At 48.0% G+C, this 25,894-nt stretch overlaps 1 protein-coding gene across 3 annotated transcripts in view; it reads left to right on the top strand.

The window, feature by feature from the left end:
• The window catches only part of MARCHF2 (membrane associated ring-CH-type finger 2), a 71,976-nt gene that overhangs the window by 33,898 nt on the left and 12,184 nt on the right, over nucleotides 1-25,894 (top strand). For all 3 annotated transcript variants that reach the window (XM_086947311.1, XM_086947312.1, XM_086947313.1), the window contains exons 3-5: nucleotides 241-470; nucleotides 5,206-5,401; nucleotides 8,561-8,770. In XM_086947311.1, coding sequence (XP_086803437.1) covers nucleotides 295-470; nucleotides 5,206-5,401; nucleotides 8,561-8,770 — 582 coding nt within the window. In that variant the 5' untranslated portion in view covers nucleotides 241-294. The remainder of the gene's footprint in view (nucleotides 1-240; nucleotides 471-5,205; nucleotides 5,402-8,560; nucleotides 8,771-25,894) is intronic.

Genomic DNA, 25,894 nt, shown 5'->3' with positions numbered 1-25,894 from the left:
AGTGCAGTACAATGTCTTATCACTCCTGCTGGTTGTTTGTGTATCTTAAATTCATTTCTGCTAAATCCATGCTCATCAATTCTGCAGGAACACCTATCCATACATTTTTCCATATTAGTTTTGTTATTCGACTTTGTGTCCTGGTCCAGTGCTCAAAATCACAGTTTGGGAACAGATCATCTATTCCACATATGTGTATCGTTCTCTTTGGAATGCTAGTCTGTTTTCATTCTTTTCTAGACCCATCATTAATGGAGAAGCTGGGTGCTGAACGGCTAGGCACTCCTTGTTGCCATGACGACAGGCGACTGCTGCCACCTTCCTGGCTCGTTGTGTGATTGTACTGGCAATGCAGCTTTGTTTAAGACGGTGGAGGACACGGACATCGGCCGTCCTCAATACGTCACACAAGTCACGGCGAAAGATGGACGGCTCCTCTCAACTGTGATTAAAGCACTAGGTACACAGAGGTAATGTAACAACCCACAGCACTTGGAAATGCAAACAAAATTGGATACACGAAGGAGCTAAATGACATGCTATGAATGTTTGAGAGGCCCTCGAGTACAGATATATAACCTTATTCTTGACCCATTCCTGCCTCAATAACAACCATTAAATATAGGATAGCCAGAATATTCCTTTGTTTAATCGGTTGGGCGTTGAGGCCATTGCGACATTGTTTCTGGAGGGCCCCATGAAGACAGAAGGTGCCATTATTCAGATGAAAAATTGATTTAATACCAATTATAACAGAGATGTCACTCATTACATTTTAAATGGGTTAGAAAGGGTTGCAAGATCAGGGTAGCATCTGGCCAAAAATAACCGTGAACACACGATGCTGCTTGGAAAGACAGCAATGGAAAAATAATAAATAGTATAAATGCAAGTTCGGCTGCCTTTGTAAATTTAGGAAATGTTTAATAAAAAAAAAAGTGAAGCAAACTCCAACTCCCATCTCATTACAAAAGTTATTTGTTTCCTTTATTTGCCTAGTATGTATGTGTGTGTGTATGTATATGTATATTTTATATATGATATATATATGTGGATAATTAGTTCTTCTGGTTCAGTGTTTACTATTTTCAATAAGGCAAACAACACTGAATTTCTAAGTATTTTGCATGTTTCCTAAACTGAAATACCTGGGATGCATTTTACCATAGTTGTTTGCGTCAAGGCTGCACCCTAGAGCTCATGCGCTTCATTTGTGTGTGTTTAAGTAACAATGGGGTAACCCAGTATCCCTAAGAACTTGGGCAGTAAGGTAAATCATAAACAATTGGTTATTTTGGGTGCGCTATATTTCTTCCTTCTTTCTTAACACTCTACCGAGCATACTCAATCATTTAAAGATGAATCAATCAAAAAGAGAAATCCATTACAGAGAGAAAAAGGGGAATCCAAACCATCTGGAGTATCGCTAATTTACTTTATAAATTGTAATAATTTATAAGTACTCTTGTTAAGACATTCACAAGGCTGTCATCATTATACGGTGGCGCACAAAGTGAAAATTGGTGACAATTGGTGCTCAGTGAGGTTTGTGCAAGTGTAATATATACAATAGCGATTTCAGTTAAAAGGGAGGAGAATGGGAGGTAGGGGGGAGAAAGAAAGAGTGGCCAATAATACAGAATTGCTATAAGTGTTCTGTAGATTCCACTAGTTAGTATGTAGACATTTGTGTGCGTGTCCTCTATGACCTCAAAGCATATGTGGAAGAGCTCCTGTGCTGGAATCGGGGGTGTTGTGGAACTTTGTATGCAGCGTGTGGAGACCGTTGGAGTTGGCCAACTGCGGTTTCTCCTATGGTGCTGCAGGCTTAGCTAGGCCAAAGGGGCAGTGGATGCGCCAGTCTCACTGCAAGCTGATGCCCACTGCATTAGGCGAGCATATAGAATGCCTCAGCCGGTAACTGCAACACTACAGTGCGAACTGGCCTGTGGTAGCACAGCAGGTGGAGTGCAGTAACTGGCACAAGATGTGATGAGAAAATCATCCGATTAGGGTGCATGCTCCCAGTGGCGACCGGAGGCTATGTTACACTATCATTAAGTAAAGCAAGAGTTCCCTGAAAAGGGCTAGTGACTGGCTTCATTACTATACAGCAGAACATGTATTCTATATGCTTAAAGTTTACTTACATAGGTTGCTGTTTAATAAAGTTATAGTTAAGTATTACTTTTTAAATTTCCTATTTCACTAGCGTTATCAGGCCTGGACTGGCCGTTACGGGCACCGGGCAATCCCCCGGTGGGCCGCACAGGTGGGGGCCTTTTTGGGGCCCCTGGGGACCGTTTTTGTTACAGGACCGTTTTTGCAGCATAGTTAAACGGCCCTGTAACAAAATCGGTCTAAAACCGACACTGGCAAAGAGCGCAGCCGGCCCCCCTCCCCCCGGGGGGAGGGGGGGGTCGGCTGAGCACTTTGCCAGGGCCGGTTTTGGTTCCCAGTCCGGCCCTGAGCGGTATTCTTACAAAAGCGCAATTTACGTCTGTCTCGCTAGGCATTATATTAAGATCCAGGCCATAAGTCCTTTGGGTGGGGACTTATGACTTGAGATGTCATCAGTGCAATTGGAAAGACTTCAGTTACATTGCCATTGATGCATTCACAACCCCTGGGTCCGGAAATAAAAGGTTCAGTAACAAAATGGGTTCAGCAGCCAAACTAAGGTTTTTGGGTGGGGAATTGGTTAATATTTTACTTTGCACCTAATACATTTCAGGTTACATGTATGCTGTATCCTTTTGCCAGACTTTACCGTAAATCTGAACATAAATACGTCTATGGGTAGCAAAAGCAGGCTGGTTGACATACCTCAAGCGTTACCTGGCATTTGCACACTTACTTAAGTAAATTATGCCTCGAAATACAATGAGGATTAAAAAAGATAAGCAAAATGTTTTTTTTTTATTGATCATTTCTCAACATAAAAAAAACACCACAAAGGTACATGGCATACAGGTCGGTATCTTTACATTACACAGGGATAAGGCATCCATTTGGGGTAAGTCAGGGCTACATATATAATCTTATACAAGACATTTCATTCAGGAAAGAAGGCGAATGGACAGGGTCAAGATAGCACAGTACAAGACCGTCATGTAGTAAGCATATCCATCACATTACCATATATAACCGGCCACTGGATAGTGGGCACTGATAGCAAATAGGATGTGAGGGGTGATAAAATGTCCCTTGGCCTGGAGGGTGCGGGCAGCTCTTCAGCCTAACAGATCAACTGGTCCCGACAATAGGTTAGATCCTGCAGCCATAGTTTGGTGGTAGGGTCCAGTCTACTCTCCCAACACATAGAGACCCTCCGCTTGACCATCAACAAGGCAAAGGCCACAAACCTTCTGCGGGAGGCTGAACATAGGCAACAGACCCAGGAGACATAGTTGAGAGGTACAATCCAGAGGAAGCTCAACCATCAGGCGGTTGATCTTTATAACCGATTCCCAAAATGCGAACACCCTGGGACAGACCCACGCCAGGTGATAAAAGTCCGCATCAGGAGTCCCACAACGTCTACAGGTGGCAGAGTCTCGCAGACCGTATTTGTACAATTGGGCAGGTGTATAGTATAGCTGATGTACATATTTAAAATGTACCATGCGCAGATTTCCATTAGCTGTTAGATGCCCCGTCAAGCGGCAACAGTCTGCCCGCTCATCCTCAGTTAGAGCATGTGGCAAAACTGCATTCCATTTATTCAAAGCTGCTACAGCAGAGACGGCCACCTCCCTCTGTGATACCCGATATAGTCTAGTGACCAGCTTCACCCTAGAGGTAGTAGTATATAAAAGCTGTAATGCTTCTAGTGTGGGCGGCTCAGCAGGAAAATGTGAATACAGCACGTGCATGCCTGACCTAAGCCTGGCGTAAATAAAAAGATGCATAGCAGTGATAGGGCCGCCAGAAACCAGGGACGGTGAAGTGATGAATTGGCCGCCATATCATTAAGGGTCCGCAGGGCCCCCACCTCAGTAGTAACCGAGAGACCTGTATGATGAAGTAGAGGCATACTAGGCGCATATAGAGGCAGTTTCTGTGCCCGCCTACCCAGTCCCTGCCATGCCTTCACTGTGGTTTGAACTGTATTAAACTCCCCCCTCTCAAACACTGTACGGGGGTTAACAAGCATAGCCTTGAGTGGTAGGGGGTGTGTTGCGCCAGCCTCGACTGCTGCATGGGGAATGTAAGCAGGGTCATGCTGCCAGTAGTATGCAAAATGGGCTTGCGCACACATATAATATACCTGGAAGTCGGGTGGCGTAAAACCACCCTGCTCGTAAGGAAGCGCAAGTGTTTCCCCAAAAAGTTAAGTGAAATTGACTCAAATATGTTTTCTAAAGCGGAGCTACAAACTGTTAAAGCAAAATTAAGAAAATGCCTATTGAAAAAGTAGTAAAAGAATAATTCTGACGCCAGACGATCTCTATATTTAAATATCAACATTGAATTCGAATTACTGGAACTATTGTGTCCTTACAAATACTCAGAATGCTAAATATAGATTGGGTAATTTCCTTAAATATACAGGACGAACCATTAACAAATAAATAAAGTGCTCTGATAATAAATCCTCTGAATCGTTTTGCACAGATTATGACCATTAGTTAGAAAGAAAGGTATTAAAAGGACACGAGATTAGTGATTATAATCAAGAGCACACAGTTTTCTGAACTAGATGTAGCTAAATCTTTGAAAAAGAAATTGTGAATGTGAACAGCTGAGAAGGGGTTACTACTTGGAGAATTCACTTGAGGTTGGAACGAAATGGTGAATAACGCTGGAAGTATAATCTGCAAGGATAAATATTGGGATATCCTAGCTAAACCGGTTCGCTGTGTGAAGGCGTTCTACCATATAAATCTTAGGAGCAGGTACTTGGATTTTGTACTATTGAAGCAAAGAGGGTAATGTGTAGCCTACTCGGTTTCTAATTTTCTCACTGACCGTGGATTGTGCATTGCTTTGCATTCACGTTCTTTCACTTTTTCAACTGTGCAAAGAATTTGTTTCCTCTTTGGGTTTTTTCTGTTTATGGAGGTTGTCTTCTATTTCTTTTTGCTACTTCACCATCTTCTGCATTGTTACCCTATTTAAATCAACGTAGTGATGGTATGACGAGTTTTTGTCCCCGCAAAATGTCCTCATGCTCTGTTTTAATTTCTGGTGTGCATACTTTAGTGATGGCCCTATTTGCCGCATATGCCATGAAGGTGGAAGTGGAGAAGGCCTGCTCTCTCCATGTGACTGCACAGGAACACTGGGAACAGTTCACAAAAGCTGCCTGGAAAAATGGCTTTCTTCCTCAAACACAAGTTACTGTGAACTGTGTCACACAGAATTTGTTGTCGAAAGAAGACCAAGGCCTTTGACCGAGGTATCAGTCCCTGCTTATGTATTTTTTCACTCTTACTGTTTGCAGATTCATAAATTACACTATTGTTTGCAAAAGATGTGCAAGTCAGGGGTTGGTCAGAGTATAATTTATTTCCCATACTTGCAACCAAAGGCTATATCAAAAGCAAAATGACTGTGATCTGGGCTTTATGCAATGGTGGCCTGTTAAAAATGCATAGAGCTAGTAATTGTTTGAAACATTTATAGGAAACCCAAACACGCATGCAGAGCTCAAGCATTTCAAGCATAAACCTGCCAAAATTCTGCCCATGAATGTTCATCAACGAAGCACAATCAGTCAGTACACAAACTCAAACCATAACATTTCCAAGGCTTTAAAGCTAATCGAGGTGTGCGACTTTTACAATGTTATTTCTTCGTTAAGTTGGTGTCCAGTTAGAATCCACATGATGTCGGAGACATATTGTATTGGTGCATTATGTACAGACAAGACACGTGTTACTGGCCGAATTGCTGTGTACTTTCTCTTTAATTTTGACTCTCCTGCAAAATATATTAGGTTTTGTAGATGCACAGATTTCATAATGGTTTGGAAGCAGAGTTCTTCCTTCAACAGCCGCTTGCTATTACAGATAGTGTACCAGCCGAACTGTCAACTGTGTATAAACAAAGAGATTCTATCAACGTGTAGTGGTTTTATTTATATTTTTATATATTTTTCAGTGGGACAAACTAGCAGCAAAAATAAGCTGCCAGTTTGGACTAAGGAGCATGAGCTGGCCCCAATGAGAACTTAATAGTTATCTCATAATTAAGTCAAAAATATTGACCTATTGCGGTCTTCATTAGACACAAGATTCATGCCCCATGAGTCGGCAGACAAAGGGTTTTTCATTCGGTGGTATACACCGCCCGAGTCCAATGCCTCATTCCTACTCTTGTGCCGCTCAACCCACGGAGCGGCACAAGGGTAGGAATGAGGCATTGGACTCGGGCGGTGTATACCACCGAATGAAAAACCCTTCGTCTGCCGACTCATGGGGCATGAATCTTGTGTCTAATGAAGACCGCAATAGGTCAATATTTTTGACTTAATTATGAGATAACTATTAAGTTCTCATTGGGGCCAGCTCATGCCCCTTAGTCCAAACTGGCAGCTTATTTTTGCTGCTAGTTTGTAGGACAATAGGCTTACATATTTACAACCGAGCGTTTCCCAGTAGGGACCATTAGAAGGTCCTGATGAGTAGGCAGTAGGGGACTGCCCACGAAACATGTTGACCAGGTAGCTAGCTAACTGCTCTACCTCAAAACCCCCGTTCTTAATATTCCCAGCCAGAGATATGAATAAATAATTTTTTCTACTAGCCAGGGAATTTTTAAACCTTTTTAATTTTTCTCACTTTCACTAGTTAGGTCCCTACACTTCACTGACACTTTCTGCACCAACACATAGCCTTTGTCACTAATATTCAGTGCTCCCGCGTAGTCCGCTGGTCGCAGCACGCCCCGCCCCGTAGAGGGACGGGAAGACCCCCATGATGAAGCATGACACTACTGGATTTTTTTAGTGTGTGAGGGGTATTTTAAAAACCACATACATGCTCTCATCTTTCCACTGTTTAAGAGAGAGCTGTCCCACTGAAAAATATATAAAAATATAAATAAAACCACTACACGTTGATAGAATCTCTTTGTTTATACAAGATTTTTTAGGAGGGTGATTTGTTTATACAAGATTTTTTAGGAGGGTGATTCTATCACTACCTCTACACTTCCCCTTTTGTTTTGGAAGAACTGTCAACTGTCCCAGCAATTTTTGGAGATAAAGTTTGTCTGGAGAAGGTCCCCATTTGCCATATCGTGTCACCAACATCCTTGGGCTGAAAATTTGTGTCTGCCAAGGAGGACAGAGGAAGAACCTTACAATGTCCCACGATAATGGAGGTGTTTAAGTGTTTAGTGTATGTTTTGGTTTCTCCAGGCTTATGTGGGCAGGTGGGTGTTTGATAGGGTGTGACGGGGTGTTGTTAGTGTGTTGGCATCTGATGTGTTTGTGCCTGTTTGGTGTGATGTGTATGTCCTTTTGAGGGTGATTGTGGTGGCTTCTGATGTTGTTACTGTCGAATGGTTGGTGAGTGGGTGAATTCTCTAGGTGCATGCTTTGTTGTCTGATGGTAGGTATGTGGAATTCTGATGGTCTATTTGTTTGGGTGTTCGGTGCTTGAAAGTGTGTCTGACTGCCTTTGGTCTGGTGTCTTATGGTGTTCGTGGGTGTCTTACGGCATGCTTGGTGTGCATGGATGTCCATTTTCATGTGGGTGTCTAGTGTTTGTGTGTAGATGTGCTTCTGATGGTGGGGTTTTGTATGCTTGAGTTCCCGATCATGTGTGCTATTAGTGTTTGTGTGGATATCTGATGGAGGTATGTGGGACTAGCATGAGTGGGTTTCTGATAGTGTGCATCGGTCTCTGACCGGGTGCGTATAGTCGATTGGTGGTGTATGTGTGGTTGTATGATGGTGATGGCTATGTTCAATGGTGGATATTGTCATGTCTGGACAAAAGATGGGAGTTTGGTGTGTGTGTGATCATCTAATTGTGTGTGTTGTGCAGGTGCCTGGTGTGCTTAAGGTGTATGCTAGTATGCATGGTTGTCAGATGGTGTATATGTGTGTCTTATTGTGTGTAGGTGAGTATTTAGTGTGATGTGTTTGCCAGTCTGATGTTGAGGTTATGAGTGTCTGATATGCTTGAAGGTGTCTGACTGTGGGTGTCATAATATTTGTTTAGGTGTTTGATTGTGTATTTGAAAGAGCTTTAGAATTCTCCCTTTTAGAGTTGGATCAGCTCTTTAGACCAAGACAGAAACTGTGTTTCTTATTTCAGGGCATTGTGCTGGTGGTGCGAATGACCTCTGTGAACTTGTTAATGGTTGTCTGTATCGGTTTGTGATATTCTTGGTAGGCTTCGGTTCACTATAGATTCAGATGGAGTTCAAGTATAATAAATAATTTTTCGCCATTAAAGCGAGTTCTTTGTTGTATAATTTAGCACTAAGTAACTATATATTACTAAATTCTGGCCTGAAAAAATTGAAAGCTAAACAGATGTAGATTTCGTATAAAATGTATCTGAATTGCATTTCTAATTCTGTAATATTTTTTCCTCGTGATTAGTGGCTGAAGGATCCAGGCCCTCGAAATGAGAAAAGGACACTATTCTGTGATATGGTGTGCTTTCTATTCATTACTCCGTTGGCAGCAATTTCAGGCTGGTTGTGTCTTCGAGGTGCCCAGGATCATTTACAGTTTAACAGCAGATTGGAAGCTGTAGGACTTGTAGCACTTACTATAGCACTTTTTACTATCTACGTTCTTTGGACATTGGTAAGTAAACTAAGGAAACACATATTCTTTCCAACCAGCTAGATACATTGTTATAAACAAAGAGCAGTATAGTGCTTTTCAGCACCTGTAAAATGTCCACTACCTGAATTCACAAGGCAATATATTCATTCATGATTCAATGTTTTTACAAAATGTTGTGGAAACTAGTCCATTTAGAATACGAATGTGTTTTGAGAGAATGCTGTGGCTGCCAGGAATGTTTCAAGTCTGGTGTTTTGCTCATGCTACTGTCATTGTGCCACGCCATGGGTGTACATGAAGTGTTAGTGCTGTACTATATATTTTCTTGCACTACACTTATTTAGTTGATTATGTGAACTGGGTGGGTTTACTCAGTTCTGCCCTCCGTTGATAACCAGTCACCCTTTTAGTAATTTCATAAAGTCAAAAACCCAGATATTTGCATCCCTCACCTACACAATGCATGGTCCTCCATTGCACGCCTCACTCAGCAAGCCGTCACCGTGCCTTTTTCCAAAGAAAAAAAACAACAACCGATATGAACCGTATGACAGAATTTACGTCAAAAGAGGCTACTTATCTTTTTTTCTCCTTCTTTTTTTGCAAACTACCCTAACAGCAAAACTTCTGCATTTTTCATGCTTCCTCCAGCAGCATGTGTCCTTTCACCATTGGCGTGTGTTGGTGCTGAGCATCAATGTGCTTATTTATGGCTTTGTGCTTGATGATTTGAGGTACTTCCAAGTTTCATATGCACTTCTGACTTCTGTGATTAGAGGTGATGGTGACTGGGCATAAAAGTCAACATTTTGGCAAGGTTCTCTGCACATCGCTGCTCCTCCCAGCTCTTGATAGGCGAATCAGAGTAGGATGTGGCCAGCATTAAGTTTGGATCTCTTTTGAGCTGGTCAGTGGACCGAGATTCTACTCTCACTGTGATTCTTTTGTTCAGCACTGTAGGAACTTTTCAAATACCTTTCTGGCTTCTCAATGTCCTTACTGACATGCCTTGATAAAATGTGTGTGTCTTAATAGAGTATGTGTCAGCTGGGAACACAAAACACAAAGCGTGTGTGTGCCCTTTACTGATTTGATTTTAGTCGCCACCTTAAGGATATTTCTAAAATATTGAAGGCATGACTGTAAAGTTTTCATGCTGCAGAATTTTTTTTAAAATATTCTTTCCCTGTAAAACAAAATAGCAAAAGGTGATGCAGATTGAACAACATGGAAGAAGCAGAAGGTTTTCATGAATATTTATTAAAGTTCAGTGGCCCTGTCAAGAGCGCCGTAAAAAAAGATCAAACCAAGCTGCACTAGGTAAGCTAGAATGGGATAGAAGGGTGGATGGCTATCTCAAAGATGTAGTTTCATATTTTTAGATGCATTGAGCTGTTGTTTACATGGCTCCAATGCTCTTAGTTTGTCATCTCGCCGCCTTTTAAAATGGCTCAGGAAAGTTTAATTCAGTCACCTTGTTTTGAACCTGGGCGTTTTTATCTGAATCCCCTATTTTTAATTTAAAACTGATTATGAAATGTAGTCAATGTAGATTGCAAATAGATTTGCGAAAAACATTTTTTTGCTACAGGCTGTATCTTTTAAGGGTGCTTTTGAATCCTACACCTGGAACAGATTATTAACTGTTGTGCCTTTTAATTAAGAATCCAATGATGAATAACCAGAATTACAGGTAAATGTATTTTCCTTTTTATTCAGTCCCACTCCTGGTAAGCTACAATAATCCACTATTTATTAGGTCTCGCTGAGTCAGCGCATGGGCTGCTCTGCTAGACATTTTGTAGTGTGCTTTAAAAAGTGCTACCCCAGGCTTCTGCTGGCCTAGCGCTTGCGTTCACGCTCGCAGCCACCAGCTTGCTCCATGTTACTCTGAACTAGCACTTGCGTTCACACCAGCTTGCTCCATGTTACTCTCTCCCTGTTACTTTTCTTCCCTTCCCTCCACCCACCGTGTTGCTCCCCTTCCCCCACGCATTCCCTGCCCTCTGTTGCTTCCGCCGCTCTCCTATGCTCCCCTTTCCCGCTGCAATAATTTTTTTCTATAAGTGACCAGTGGGTGGCAAATAATTAAGTGTATTGTACACAGATTTCACGTTTGAACACTGTGGACCTTAGTCGCTGAAAAACCCAAAAATGCAACGTGAACGATGCAGTAACATAATACTACGGTGTATGGTTTCTACTCCCTCAAGTCACCCTTTTCTGGGTAATGAAATAATCATTTTCTCCTGAAAGAGGTATAAACACATGAAGCTTTTTATTTACACTATATAGTGCTAGATCGATGTTTGGAGTGGATCAAAGCAGAAAGCATGCTGTATTAGCTGTTAACAGATTTCCATCACCCTTATTCAAGACGAGTTCTTAGTTGCTTCTGCAATCAGGGTATCAATGTACAACTCATTTAACTACTTTTAAATATGTGCCATGGTTACCACAAATAATAGTGACTCCGCACTCCAATAAAATAAAACAATCCCACAAACAGACTTGTTCTTTTCAACGTCTCAAGTTCGAGTCGGGTATATTTTCCGTACACTTGTATGTCAAACGCTGCTGTACTTTCTAATCTAGTGGACATTGGGGACTTCTCACTAACCACAGAACTAGACTTCCCTACACCTTGTCAAGCAAGGAGGCAGCGTGAGTGTGGTCAAACATAATGAGTCATTTTGCACCCCAGACAGCAAGCAGTACCTTCTGTAGTAGGGGATCTCTGTGTATAGTCATAATCTAGTGAATAGTCCCGTCCATGTGCTTGGACCCCTGTGCAATCAAAAATAATCTCTTAAGGTGTCGAAAAATGCAGAACTGCACAGACACTTAATAGAGAATTAAAGACAGATAATGCAGCCTATAAAACCAGGCTACACTGTCCAGTACTTCAACTAGAAATTCCACCAAAAATCCACAAACAGCAAAGTCTGTCCAGATTTCCCTTGCTTCAGCAGCAAAAACCCTCTGGAATGATAGAGCGGAAGACCTGGACAGACAAGCCCCATAGGCTGCTATTATGTGGCTCAAAGCAGGATACTGTGCCTTTAAGAGAACTTTCCAGAACTTCACAGTATCCCAGAATGCACTGCAGGTCCCTTTTACTTTCAGTTCTTTTTTCCGTCTCCTGCAAGCAGGACCTTGGAGCATTGAGCTCTCCCTTTTCAAGGGTTTATTGGTGACTTTTCACTTTTGTTCAAGTCTTTGAGTGCTTTTCTAAAGTACTTTGGTGCCTTTCTTCTTGTTAATCCTTTGGTGCACTCTTTGATTGTCCATATGCCTGCATTATTTGACAAATGTCCAGAGTGCTTCAGGAAGAAGGCCAAATCGGATCCTCATGAGGTGTGTATCCTCTGCCTTCCCTCTTCCCATGTCCCAGAGGAGTGTGTCATTTGTCAGGGCTTCTGGCAGGACCCTGAAGGATAGAAAGAAGATCAGGCTTCAGGGCCTTGAGGAAAGAAGGCTGAAGGCGCAAGGTGGGTCTGGAGGGGCTTCCTCTGCGCGTGCTGAGGCCTCTGGGGGGGGCTCCCCAGGGGCAGGAAGACCAGCAAGCGTCCCCATTTTCTGTCTGGGCCGATTGCACCGACTACGGCGTCGAGAGGGATGACTGCAGTCTGTTCCCCGTCTCCCCAGGGCTCTGGGTCGAAGCGACGTCGACGCTCGACGTCGATGGAACTGAACAGACCGCCATCGAGGTCTCCTGTGACGATTTCGTCGTCGTCCTCGTCGGAGTCGTCGTCGAGTGATCGACGTCGAGAGGGCCGGCGTCGGCGCTCGCCATCGAGGCGACACCGCAGTTCGCCGTCGGCGAAAAGGAGAAGGTCGTCGTCGAGGGGATCCTCGACGTCGAAGAGAAGATCGCCGTCAAGGCGAAGATCGCCGTCGAGGCGAAGGAGGTCCCCGTCGAGGCGAAGGAGGTCCCCGTCGAGGCGAAGGAGGTCCCCGTCGAGGCGAAGGAGGTCCCCGTCGAGGCGAAGGAGGTCCCCGTCAAGGCGAAGGAGGTCCCCGTCGAGGCGAAGGCATTCGCCGTAGAGGGAGAGACGGTCGACGTCGAGAAGAAGACGCTCGCCGTCGAGGCACTGACGTTCTTTGACGCCGAAGAGACGTGGAAGGAGGTCTGGCGCCAAGAGTCACTTTAGCAGGCGCCAGATACCTATGGGAGGTTCACCAACGTCCCAGGCTGGAAAGGAAGGCGGATCACCGGGTTCGGTGTACTCCATGGTGTATACCCCGCCACAGAGGCCGGTTACGCCACCGCCTCCATTACCGAGGGGGCTCCCTCCGCGGGCCCTTACTCCTCCTCCTCTACCACCACTTTCACCGCGTCCTCAATCTCTACCTCAGCCGCCAGCAGACACGCCGCCTCCGATCCCTCCGAGGTCGGTCTCTCTGTCCCGATATCCGACTCCTCCCAAGGGGACCCCTCAGCCGAGGGCCCCGGCCAAACCAAAGTCACCCGCCCCTGTGGAACCGGTGAATCGACCTAAGCCAAGGAGGTCACGATCACGCTCCGGACGGAGGGGGAGATCGAGGAGTCGGCATAGATCCTCCACCAGGTCAAGACGGCGCCATAGGAGGCGCGGATCGCGGTCCCGCACAGACTCCTCCAGGACCTATTCACCGACCTTGTCGGAATCCCCGGGGACAAGGATGTCTTCGGTGGACGACATCAGCACGTTCCAGGATGTTCTCCTGAGGGGGGCAGCGAAATTGGGAATCACGGTGACTGCTCCAACACCCACGACGTCCGTGATATTTGAGACGCTTCACAAGAAGCATTTGTCTCTCCCTTTGCTGCTGCTAGTACCTGGGTTGGTAGAGCCCGCGGACAAGCTGTTCCTCCTGATAAGGAGAGCCGATGGATCGACTCGTCTGGCAGGAAGGCTTGTGGGACGGCGTCCACGGCCATGAAGGCCTCCAGCGATGCGGCTTTGCTAGGACGGTATGACCGTGCCCTGTGGGAATCCCTTCAGCAGTTCATGGAACTCCTGCCACGAGATAAGAGGGAGGACTTCCAGGAGATCCTCAAGGAGGGGATGCTGGTTTCCAACCAGGTCATCAGCGCGGCTGCGGATGTCTCTCTTTTGGCTGCCCATAGGTACTGTCATGGGATCAACCAGCGGCGCCATGCTTGGCTCAGGCTCGCATCACTCAAGCCGGAGGCCCAGCAGCGGGTGGCCAATCTGCCCTTCCGCATGGTCCGCATGAAGGCGGAGGCAGAGACACTGACGTCTGTGGGCTTTGAGAAGCCCAAAGAAAAGAAGGCCTACCGCCCGTTCCAGAGACGGTTCGGTGCAGAGGGCGAGGACAGACTTCGGGACAGCAGCAGAAGCAACAACAGCAGCAGTTCCGGAGACCCTTCCAGAAGCGCCAGAAGGGTAGAGGGGGCCAGCAGTCCTCTACAGCGAACAAGGGCCCGGCTGGGTCTCGACCCTGAGCGGTTACTTCCCCCACATCCGTTACCCGCTCCGGTGGGGGGAAGCGTTCAATTTTTTCTGGCAGAGTGGAGAAAAATTACTCAGGACAAGTGGGTGCTGAATATTGTTTGCAATGGATACAGTCTTCGGTTCACCAGCCCGCCTCCATCAATTCCTCCGGTCAGCTCGCAGTTTCAGCTGCGCGAGCTCCAGGCGGAGGCAGATATCCTGTTAAGGAAAAGGGCGATAGAAGACGTACCTCTGTCTCAAAGAGGAAGAGGTCTGTACTCCCGGTTCTTCCTGGTTCGCAAGAAAGACAAGAACGAGTTCAGACCCATTCTGGATTCGCGACAGGCAAACAAGTGGATTCGCAGAGAGAAGTTTCACATGCTGTCGTTGCATCAGATTTATCCTCAGTTGCAACAGGGAGACTGGCTTTGTGCTATAGACCTACAGGATGCGTACTTCCATGTGCCCATTGCACACAAACACAGGAAGTTACTGCGATTCCAAGTCGGCGCCAAACATTATCAGTACACAGTACTGCCATTCGGACAGAAGTCTGCGCCCAGAACATTCTCGAAGTGCATGGCAGTGGTAGCAGCACACCTAAGGAAGAACAAGGTGTTTGTCTACCCGTACCTGGACGATTGGTTGATCAAGGCCTCCTCCTTCTCAGAAGCTCAAGCACACTTCCAGAAGACGTGCGTTCTCTTGAACAAGCTGGGGTTGCACATCAACATTTCCAAGTCTGTCCCGAATCCGGTCCAGTGCATTCAGTACTTGGGAGCCACCATCAATACGCTGTCAGCAAGGTGTCTCCTTCGGAGGAGCGGCGATTATCACTCCTTCGGAAGGCTCAGGCTCTTATGACCACTCCATCTACAACAGTGAGGATTGGTGTCTTCTCTACTGGGATCGATGGCCTCTTGCATCTTCCTAACGCCACACGCACGTCTGCACATGAGACCGTTGCAGGAGTGCTTGGAGGATCAGTGGGATCAGAGGAAAGGGTCTTGGGACGACAAGATACGACTGTCTCTGCATGCTCTTCAGTCTCTGAAGTGGTGGTGTTCAGCGGAAAATCTCCTCAGAGGGGTTCCCTTCCACAAGGACTTTCCCACTCAGACTATCATGACGGATGCTTCTCTCCACGGCTGGGGGGTGCATTCCGGAGACTTACAGATTCAAGGAACGTGGTCCCCGTCGGAGTCCACATATCACATCAATTTCCTGGAACTCAGAGCTGTTCACTTGGCACTGAAGGCCTTTCGTCCGTCCTTCCAGACCAACTCTCTGCTTGTACAGACGGACAATACGACCACGATGTATTACCTCAACAAGCAGGGGGCTCGAGATCAAGCACTCTGTCGATGGCTTCTAGCCAGAGGACTGACTATAACGGCAACCCATCTACCAGGTGTGCAGAATGTTCAGGCGGACGCACTGAGCAGACTGATTCAGGAAAACCACGAATGGGTCATAATTGACACTACTACTAGGAGAAGTCTTCGCAAGGTGGGGGACTCCAGACATAGATCTGTTCGCCACCGCCAAAAACAGCAAATGCGGAGACTTTGCCTCCAGGTACTACCAGCAGGGGACGCTGAGGAATGCGCTATGGATCAACTGGTCGAACAGCTTTCTGTACGCTTTTCCACCCATTCCCCTAATTCCGGCGGTGCTCATCAAGCTGTACCAGTCCAGGGCGCGGATGATCCTGATTGCCCCGGAATGGCCCAGGCAGTGGTGGTTCACGGACCTGCTTCACTGGTCTCTACTTCGTCACATTCGGCTGCCGTGCAGGCCGAACCTTACGAAGTTTGCGGGGCAGATGTTGCACCCCAACCTCTCGTCTTGGAGTTTGGCGGCATGGCTCCTGAGATAGTGCAATATAGCCATTTGAATATACCTGAAGATTTCATGGACCTACTGAAGGAGGCTAAGCGACCTTCCACTCGGACTTCCTATGCTTACAAGTGGAAGAGGTTTTGCAACTGGTGCAAGTCCAAGAATTATGAACCGACGACGTGTAAGGAAGATGTCATCCTTCCGTATCTTCTGCATCTGGCGCGATCTGGCCTTAATGTCCATTCCATTAAAGTTCATCTTGCTGCGCTGACTGCCTACAGGAAATGCCCTTCACAGACTTCCTTCTTCCAGATCCCTGTGATCAAGGATTTTTTGGAAGGCTTGAAGAAAGTGTTCCCTCCTGTCCGGCTTCCTTCGCCTTCATGGGAATTAAATGTGGTGCTATCCAGATTGATGAAGGAGCCTTTTGAACCTATTCATAAGGCTTCGTTGCAGCACCTGTCCTGGAAGGGGGCGTTCCTCGTGGCCATCACATCGGCCCGCAGGGTCAGTGAAATTCAGGCGTTGTGTTGCCAAGACAGGTCTGGCGTGTTACGCCTTCAAAAAGAACTGAAGGTAAAAGGGACCTGCAGTGCATTCTGGGATACTGTGACGTTCTGGAAAGTTCTCTTAAAGGCACAGTATCCTGTTTTGAGCCACATAATGGCAGCCTATGGGGCTTGTCTGTCCAGGTCTTCCTCTCTATCATTCCAGAGGGTTTTTGCTGCTGAAGCAAGGGAAGTCTGGACAGACTTTGCTGTTTGTGGATTTTTGGTGGAATTTCTAGTTGAAGTACTGGACAGTATAGCCTGGTTTTATAGGCTGCATTATCTGTCTTTAATTCTCTTAAGTGTCTGTGCAGTTCTGCATTTTTCGACACCTTAAGCGATTATTTTTGATTACTCCGGGGTCCACGCACATGGGCGGGACTATTAACTAGATTATGACTATAACAGAGATACCCCTACTTCAGAACTGGAGTTACAGGACAGAAACTACTCCTTCTGTCTATTTATTCACTCCAGTGGTATCTGGATAGAAAGGAGTTAGTCAACAACCACAGCTGGATGGTGTTCTTGACGTGCAGTATATATGAACTAGAGATGTACTGTTACTATGCATATTTAATATTCTTTATTTTGCTACCCAATTATACGTTTTGAATGTCACCTTTTTAATGTATATAATTGTATTCAATTATTTATAGTTTTTGTAATACTTCAAACCACAAATTGTCAACTGGGAGCACAGAGAGGGGAAGTAGAGAAGCTGACTTGGCTTCAATGAATATGTCATAAAAGGGGAGCCAGAGGTCAAAAACGTCTGTAAGACTAAGACCAAATAATATTTCTAGTGATGGAAAAGCATTTAACGGGAGGTTTATATATAGGTCAGTATTCCTTTGTAAATTCTTTATTAAGATTACTGTAAGCAAATCATGATACCATGCAGACGAAAAGGTCTCTCTGGATAATGGCATTAAATGCTCATTCAACCAGGGCTCCAGATCTTAAAACAGGTATTGGCATAGCCAATAGGTCCTGCCTTTGGGACCTTATAAGTGTTTAGCCATGCATCAGTTGATGTTGTTGCAGGAAGGATATTGTGCTGCATAACTAAATACTTATAAGGCCCCAAAGGTGAGACCTATTGGCTATGACAATGCTTGTTTTTCTCTTTCTTTCGGTTTCTAAAAGTGCACTGTCCCATGCATTTAACATGTCAAGATACCTGAATCATTGAGGCCAGTTATTAAATGCCTCGTGCCACTGTTTTTTTTGGGGGGGGGGAGGGGGGTTGGTTATTTATTTTATTCAGCACCACTCAACGTCATTTAGGTTTTCTTTTCTTGTTCTCAGGACGTGGAAACATTTCCCACGCTCGAACAAAACAAAGACAACACACTTGTAAATACACACCCCTCACGGTGTTGAGTGCTGTTCATGTAGGCAAGTGCTTTATCGCCCAGCATTGGGGTAGCCAGTGAAATACAAAATGTTGCAGTATAGGCAAGTACCATCTGAAGGCATTGCATAGGGTCTGCTTCTTTGCCCTGGGCCAAATACTGAGCATCCATAGATATTTCACAGGATATCCTTGAAGGGCTGTCAAATGTCGGCTTTTTTAAACTTCTGGCCCTTCCTAGGTAGAAGGAGAGCGAGTCGACTCATTGTGCCCACCAAACAAACAAGCCTATCTCGGATTCTCACTTTTCAGTCAACTTATTGCAGGTAATAAATATGGCATAATCATTACTTACAAAACAACTCACTACTTCCCCTTTTCAAATCCACTCCATTCATTGTTTCCCTTCCCCAAACTCTACAAAACACGCAAGAAATAAAGAGCACCATCCTATCACAACTACCGCACAAGAAATAACAAAACAAAAAAATTGTATCAATTTCCGAATTACTAACATTGGGCTCTGGAGTAGCGGCTAATCGCTGCAAAAATCCCTTCAATGCCTCGTCAGGGGTCTTAAGCACTATATAAATACATTTACAATTACAGTATCTCTAAGAGGCAGGGCGAGTGCTCTTCTCCAGATCTCTTTGACAGACTGATAGACGTAGAAAGCTGTGCGGTATTTTTTATTCCACAAGAGGGCAGTGCAGGACAAGTTATATTCACAAGCATTAGGGCGATTCAATGTCTGAACAAATCATCTCTCTGGAAATTGATTTCTATAGCCGGCATAGCTAAATGCAGAACTTCTAAGACTCAGGAAATGTACCTACTCCTAAAAGAAAACAGAAAGCTGTAAGGACGGAACTCTTTCATCAGACCTAATTGATCACCGAAATGATTTTTTTAGGTCTCGCGACCTATCGATGTGCGCAAGCGCATCGAGCGGAGCGAGAATTCAAGTGGCGAAAACATCATGAAACCAAAGGGCTTTCAGCCCCGCGGTTTTCATGCAGTTCCCGTGTACATGCACGCGCATCGCATGCAAGCCCAGCCTCTCCCGCCCCCATCCGGCATCAAGCTTCTCCTCCCCTAGCAGCATTCCTCCCACACCAGCAACTCCCCCCTCCCACACCAGCACCTCCCCTCTCTCTCCCCGCAAACACAGCCTTGCCCTCTCCCACACCAGCACCTCCCCCCTCCCACACCAGCACCTCCCCTCTTTCTCCACGCAATCACAGCCTTTCCCTAGCAGCACTCCTCCCACACCAGCACCTCCCCCCTCCCACAACGCAATCACAGCCTTGCCACACTGCCGAGCCTGTCCCAACAACACAACCCAGCTCCGTCACATGGCTTCTGCTTTGCTCACTTTCGCTCTCCTCAACCCTTCCACTCTTGGCAGACCGTTCGTTTTCCCTTTTGATCACGTCAGCCAGCACCTCCCCCCTCCACAACGCAATCACAGCCTTGCCGCATTGCCGAGCCTGTCCCAACAACACAACCCAGCTCCGTCACATGGCTTCTGCTTTGCTCACTTTCGCTCTCCTCAACCCTTCCACTCTTGGCAGACCGTTCGTTTTCACTTTTGATCACGTCAGCCCAACTCACATCCGAACGTCTTTTGGTCCCGTTTCTATATCTACGTACCTAACTCTGCCGCCCACATTCACCACTTCACCGGGCGTCACCCTTGGCGGTCCGGAGAATCTTCTAACTTAAGCAGCAGACCCGTGTTTTTCGGTAAGCCACGTCCCTTTACTGTTTTCGACACCTAGCTCACTCCGCAGTAAGTTTTGTTTTTCCTGCAAGCTAACTCCTGCACATCGCGAGCACCACCCCTCGCTCACTCATTTTGTACATAACGTTCACATATTTCATGATAACACCCAGCATGACGCCTTACTCCCAATTCTCATCTATTCCCATCACCATTGCGCTGTATTTCCTCAAGTTTATTGCTCTTTCATTTTCCCGCTGACCCCAGTATGCAGGCACTCGCATTCCCTTCTTTAACACGCCCATATGCATGCAGCACATTCCTCTGTTTAACCCTCGTGTGACGCCCTGAAGATGAGCCAGCCTAGGCTCAAAATGCATCGGGGTGAACTAATACTGCTTTAAAATGAAGCCCACGCTTGAGTTATCGTTGGCATGAGATACACGATTTGCGACAAAGCAAACTAGAATAATAAACTTCTCCAACCCCTGCCCCAAAACCACCGCTCCCACTTTCCACTAACCCCGCTCTCGTCTTCTCCTGCCCCCAGCGTCTCCCCACCACCGAAGCCCAAGTTCTACCCTCACCCTCCAACGCTACTACTCACAGCCTACCCACGACCACCACAGCCATCTCAACAGCGCCAAAATAAAGGCCACTTTGTAGGTATTCACGTTAATTTAATAAAAAATTTTTAACACCACATTTCTGCAGGCACACCATTTTTTTCCCCTCCTTCTTTTGTTTGAGGTCACCACAGGAGCCCACAGAGCTTCAAAGTGAGCGCTCTCACCTTCCGGATTGGTGTTGAGCCCTCCCCCACCCTCCGAGCACGAATGCAACGTTTCCCTCAACCCACCCTTCCCCCTGCATAGAGTGCGCAGCCATCCATGTCCTTACCTAGAAGAGGGGAAACTTTTAAGCCCTTTCTGAGGCATCATTGACCAGCTTGCAACACGCACTCATTAAGCTGGACAGGACGCTTTGCAATCAAACTTTTTTAGATGAAGATTTATTTTATTGATAAAGTACCCTGAGCAAAGTTGTATTTTTTATCTATCACTCTATTACTGCATTTGAAGCTTTTATCTCTCCTCCTCTGCGAGCTTTCCAATCGTTCCTGCCCCCACCTCCCCCATTTAATTTGTTTCCTGTCTCTTCATTGCTTGCCCGCCCCCAAACCCTGTGCCTTGCTACGGTTTTCAGACTGCCGATTCTGCTGTGAAACCACTGTTTTGCCCTGCCTGTGTTTATGCTGCATGAGTTCTTTCTAACCCTGCAACAACCTTCATTGCTGGGGGTTATATACAAGGGTATGGTCGGTGCTTAAGGGCTACATGTCTGTGGCCAGCTCACCATGATTAAAAAAAAAAATATTCATTAAAAGGGAAATCACCCACGCAAGCCCACTATCACCCACGCAAGCCCACTATCACCCACGCAACACCACACTCACCCACGCAACGCCACTCACCCACGCAACGCCACTCACCCACGCAACCCCACTCATCCACGCAACCCCACTCATCCACGCAACCCCACTCATCCACGCAACCCCACTCATCCACGCAACCCCACTCATCCACGCAACCCCACTCATCCACGCAACCCCACTCATCCACGCAACCCCACTCATCCACGCAACCCCTCATCCACGCAACCCCACTCATCCACGCAACCCCACTCATCCACGCAACCCCACTCATCCACGCAACCCCACTCATCCACGCAACCCCACTCACACACGCCCACTATCACCCACGCAACACCACACTCACCCACGCAACCCCACTCACCCACGCAACCCCACTCATCCACGCAACCCCACTCACCCACGCAACCCCACTCACCCACGCAACCCCACTCATCCACGCAACCCCACTCATCCACGCAACCCCACTCACACACGCAACGCCACTCACACACGCAACGCCACTCACACACGCAACTCCACTCACACACGCTACGCCACTCACACACGCTACGCCACTCACACACGCTACGCCACTCACACACGCAACGCCACTCACACACGCCCACTATCACCCACGCAACACCACACTCACCCACGCAACGCCACTCACCCACGCAACGCCACTCATCCACGCAACCCCACTCATCCACGCAACGCCACTCATCCACGCAACCCCACTCATCCACGCAACCCCACTCACACACGCCCACTATCACCCACGCAACACCACACTCACCCACGCAACACCACACTCACCCACGCAACCCCACTCACCCACGCAACCCCACTCACCCACGCAACCCCACTCACCCACGCAACCCCACTCATCCACGCAACCCCACTCATCCACGCAACCCCACTCACACACGCTACGCCACTCACACACGCTATGCCACTCACACACGCTACGCCACTCACACACGCTACGCCACTCACACACGCTACACCACTCACACACGCTACACCACTCACACACGCAACGCCACTCACACACGCCCACTATCACCCACGCAACACCACACTCACCCACACAACGCCACTCACCCACGCAACCCCACTCATCCACGCAACCCCACTCATCCACGCAACCCCACTCACACACGCCCACTATCACCCACGCAACACCACACTCACCCACGCAACACCACACTCACCCACGCAACCCCACTCATCCACGCAACCCCACTCATCCACGCAACCCCTCATCCACGCAACCCCTCATCCACGCAACCCCTCATCCACGCAACCCCTCATCCACGCAACCCCACTCATCCACGCAACCCCACTCATCCCCGCAACCCCACTCATCCACGCAACCCCACTCACACACGCCCACTATCACCCACGCAACACCACACTCACCCACGCAACCCCACTCACCCACGCAACCCCACTCATCCACGCAACCCCACTCACCCACGCAACCCCACTCACCCACGCAACCCCACTCATCCACGCAACCCCACTCACACACGCTACGCCACTCACACACGCTACGCCACTCACACACGCTACGCCACTCACACACGCAACGCCACTCACACACGCCCACTATCACCCACGCAACACCACTCACCCACGCAACGCCACTCACCCACGCAACGCCACTCACCCACGCAACGCCACTCATCCACGCAACCCCACTCATCCACGCAACCCCACTCATCCACGCAACCCCACTCATCCACGCAACCCCACTCACACACGCCCACTATCACACTCACCCACGCAACACCACACTCACCCACGCAACGCCACTCACCCACGCAACGCCACTCATCCACGCAACCCCACTCATCCACGCAACGCCACTCATCCACGCAACCCCACTCATCCACGCAACCCCACTCACACACGCCCACTATCACCCACGCAACACCACACTCACCCACGCAACACCACACTCACCCACGCAACCCCACTCACCCACGCAACCCCACTCACCCACGCAACCCCACTCATCCACGCAACCCCACTCATCCACGCAACCCCACTCACACACGCCCACTATCACCCACGCAACACCACACTCACCCACGCAACACCACACTCACCCACGCAACCCCACTCACCCACGCAACCCCACTCACCCACGCAACCCCACTCATCCACGCAACCCCACTCATCCACGCAACCCCACTCACACACGCAACCCCACTCACACACGCAACGCCACTCACACACGCTACGCCACTCACACACGCTACGCCACTCACACACGCTACGCCACTCACACACGCTACGCCACTCACACACGCTACGCCACTCACACACGCAACGCCACTCACACACGCCCACTTTCACCCACGCAACACCACACTCACCCACGCAACGCCACTCACCCACGCAACGCCACTCACCCACGCAACCCCACTCACCCACGCAACCCCACTCATCCACGCAACCCCACTCATCCACGCAACCCCACTCATCCACGCAACCCCACTCACACACACCCACTATCACACTCACCCACGCAACACCACACTCACCCACGCAACGCCACTCACACACGCTACGCCACTCACACACGCTACGCCACTCACACACGCTACGCCACTCACACACGCTACACCACTCACACACGCTACACCACTCACACACGCTACACCACTCACACACGCAACGCCACTCACACACGCCCACTATCACCCACGCAACACCACACTCACCCACACAACGCCACTCACCCACGCAACCCCACTCATCCACGCAACCCCACTCATCCACGCAACCCCACTCATCCACGTAACCCCACTCATCCACGTAACCCCACTCACACACGCCCACTATCACCCACGCAACACCACACTCACCCACGCAACCCCACTCCCCCACGCAACCCCACTCACCCACGCAACCCCACTCATCCACGCAACCCCACTCATCCACGCAACCCCACTCACACACGCAACCCCACTCACACACGCAACGCCACTCACACACGCAACGCCACTCACACACGCAACGCCACTCACACACGCAACGCCACTCACACACGCAACGCCACTCACACACGCTACGCCACTCACACACGCTACACCACTCACACACGCAACGCCACTCACACACGCCCACTATCACCCACGCAACACCACACTCACCCACACAACGCCACTCACCCACGCAACCCCACTCATCCACGCAACCCCACTCATCCACGCAACCCCACTCATCCACGCAACCCCACTCATCCACGCAACCCCACTCATCCACGCAACCCCACTCATCCACGCAACCCCACTCATCCACGCAACCCCACTCATCCACGCAACCCCACTCACACACGCCCACTATCACACTCACTCACGCAACACCACACTCACCCACGCAACCCCGCTCATCCACGCAACCCCGCTCATCCACGCAACCCCGCTCATCCACGCAACCCCGCTCATCCACGCAACCCCGCTCATCCACGCAACCCCGCTCATCCACGCAACCCCACTCACACACGCTACGCCACTCACACACGCTACGCCACTCACACACGCAACGCCACTCACACACGCAACGCCACTCACACACGCAACGCCACTCACACACGCAACGCCACTCACACACGCAACGCCACTCACACACGCAACGCCACTCACGTTGCCAATAGGTCTCGCAGTAGGAAAGTTGGAACGATTACAATTGCAAATAACAATGCCTTTTATTTTTTTTTCATTTTAAAAACATAAAGGGCTTTGTCATTTACAAAACCAATAGCTCCAACTTTCCTACTGCGAGACCTATTGGCAACGCCAGTGCTTGTTCTTAGTGTAATGGGCAGCCTGTGGGAGTTTGTGCTTCACCTTTTGTCGACTTTGTGCAAGCGCAATGATTTAGCAGGATTTTGTGTCCCCCTCTTGTGCTTGCTTCTTTTTCAGTGACTTTTCTTCCTCTTGGGTTTGTGCCTATTGAATGGATGCGTCCTTCTAGTGCTCACGGAACTGTTATTATTTATTTTATTGTGGGCACTCCGTGGGAATGCATGTTTCTTATTTCTCTATGCTTTTGTCTTGTTCTCCATTCAGTTCATCCCCCATACATGTTGCTTACCCCTACCTCCAGCGTGTCCCTTGCTTCTCCCCAGTGGTCGAAGTGGGTGTCTTCTGAGGGGCATGACGTGCCCATACTTTTTACACTTGAGTAAAACAGTTCCCCCTACTTTTTGGGAAAAGTCAACCGTCCCAGGACGGTTAATTCCAAGAGTTGAAATGCTTCAGCTGAAGTGTAAGGCAGGAAGTCTCCTGTGCTGTGAAACCGAGGGAGGAACAGACCGCTAAACAAGCAATCTTGCCAGGGTGCCTGCTGCCTGAAAGAAATGTAAAGATATGCAACTGGTCAATCTGCAAGTGTAAACGGGGCCTGGAAGCTGGCAATTGCTTTAATTGATAGTCACTTGAAGCTTCCTGATGGCAATGTTTTTTTCTTTTCAAGAGGTATTGTAAGGGAATTACCAGCTGAGCTGTGAAGTGTGTGCTTATAAAGAACAGTTATAAAAATAATTGTACTACACACTCTCTGGGTATTACTAACATCTATATTTTGAAAGGCCTTTTCGAAAATAAAAACATTATTGTGCATTTTGTAGGGACCTGTCTTATACTGTGTGTATTGCAAGTTGAAAACCACGACTTACATATTCATAGTCACGGCCATGCTGGGAACAGCAACCAACCCTGGTAATCTGCTTGACCGGCCCCAGTAGAGCGGGGTGAGTGGTTGTTAGTGAGAAGCACTGCTGCAAATCCGGCCCCCAGTAACAA

Source organism: Lissotriton vulgaris, chromosome 12 (assembly GCF_964263255.1).
Source record: "Lissotriton vulgaris chromosome 12, aLisVul1.2, whole genome shotgun sequence".
In the NCBI taxonomy this organism is placed as follows: Eukaryota; Metazoa; Chordata; class Amphibia; order Caudata; family Salamandridae; genus Lissotriton; species Lissotriton vulgaris.
Note: the sequence above shows the minus strand (reverse complement) of the source record. Positions and strands in the feature narration are given on the sequence as shown.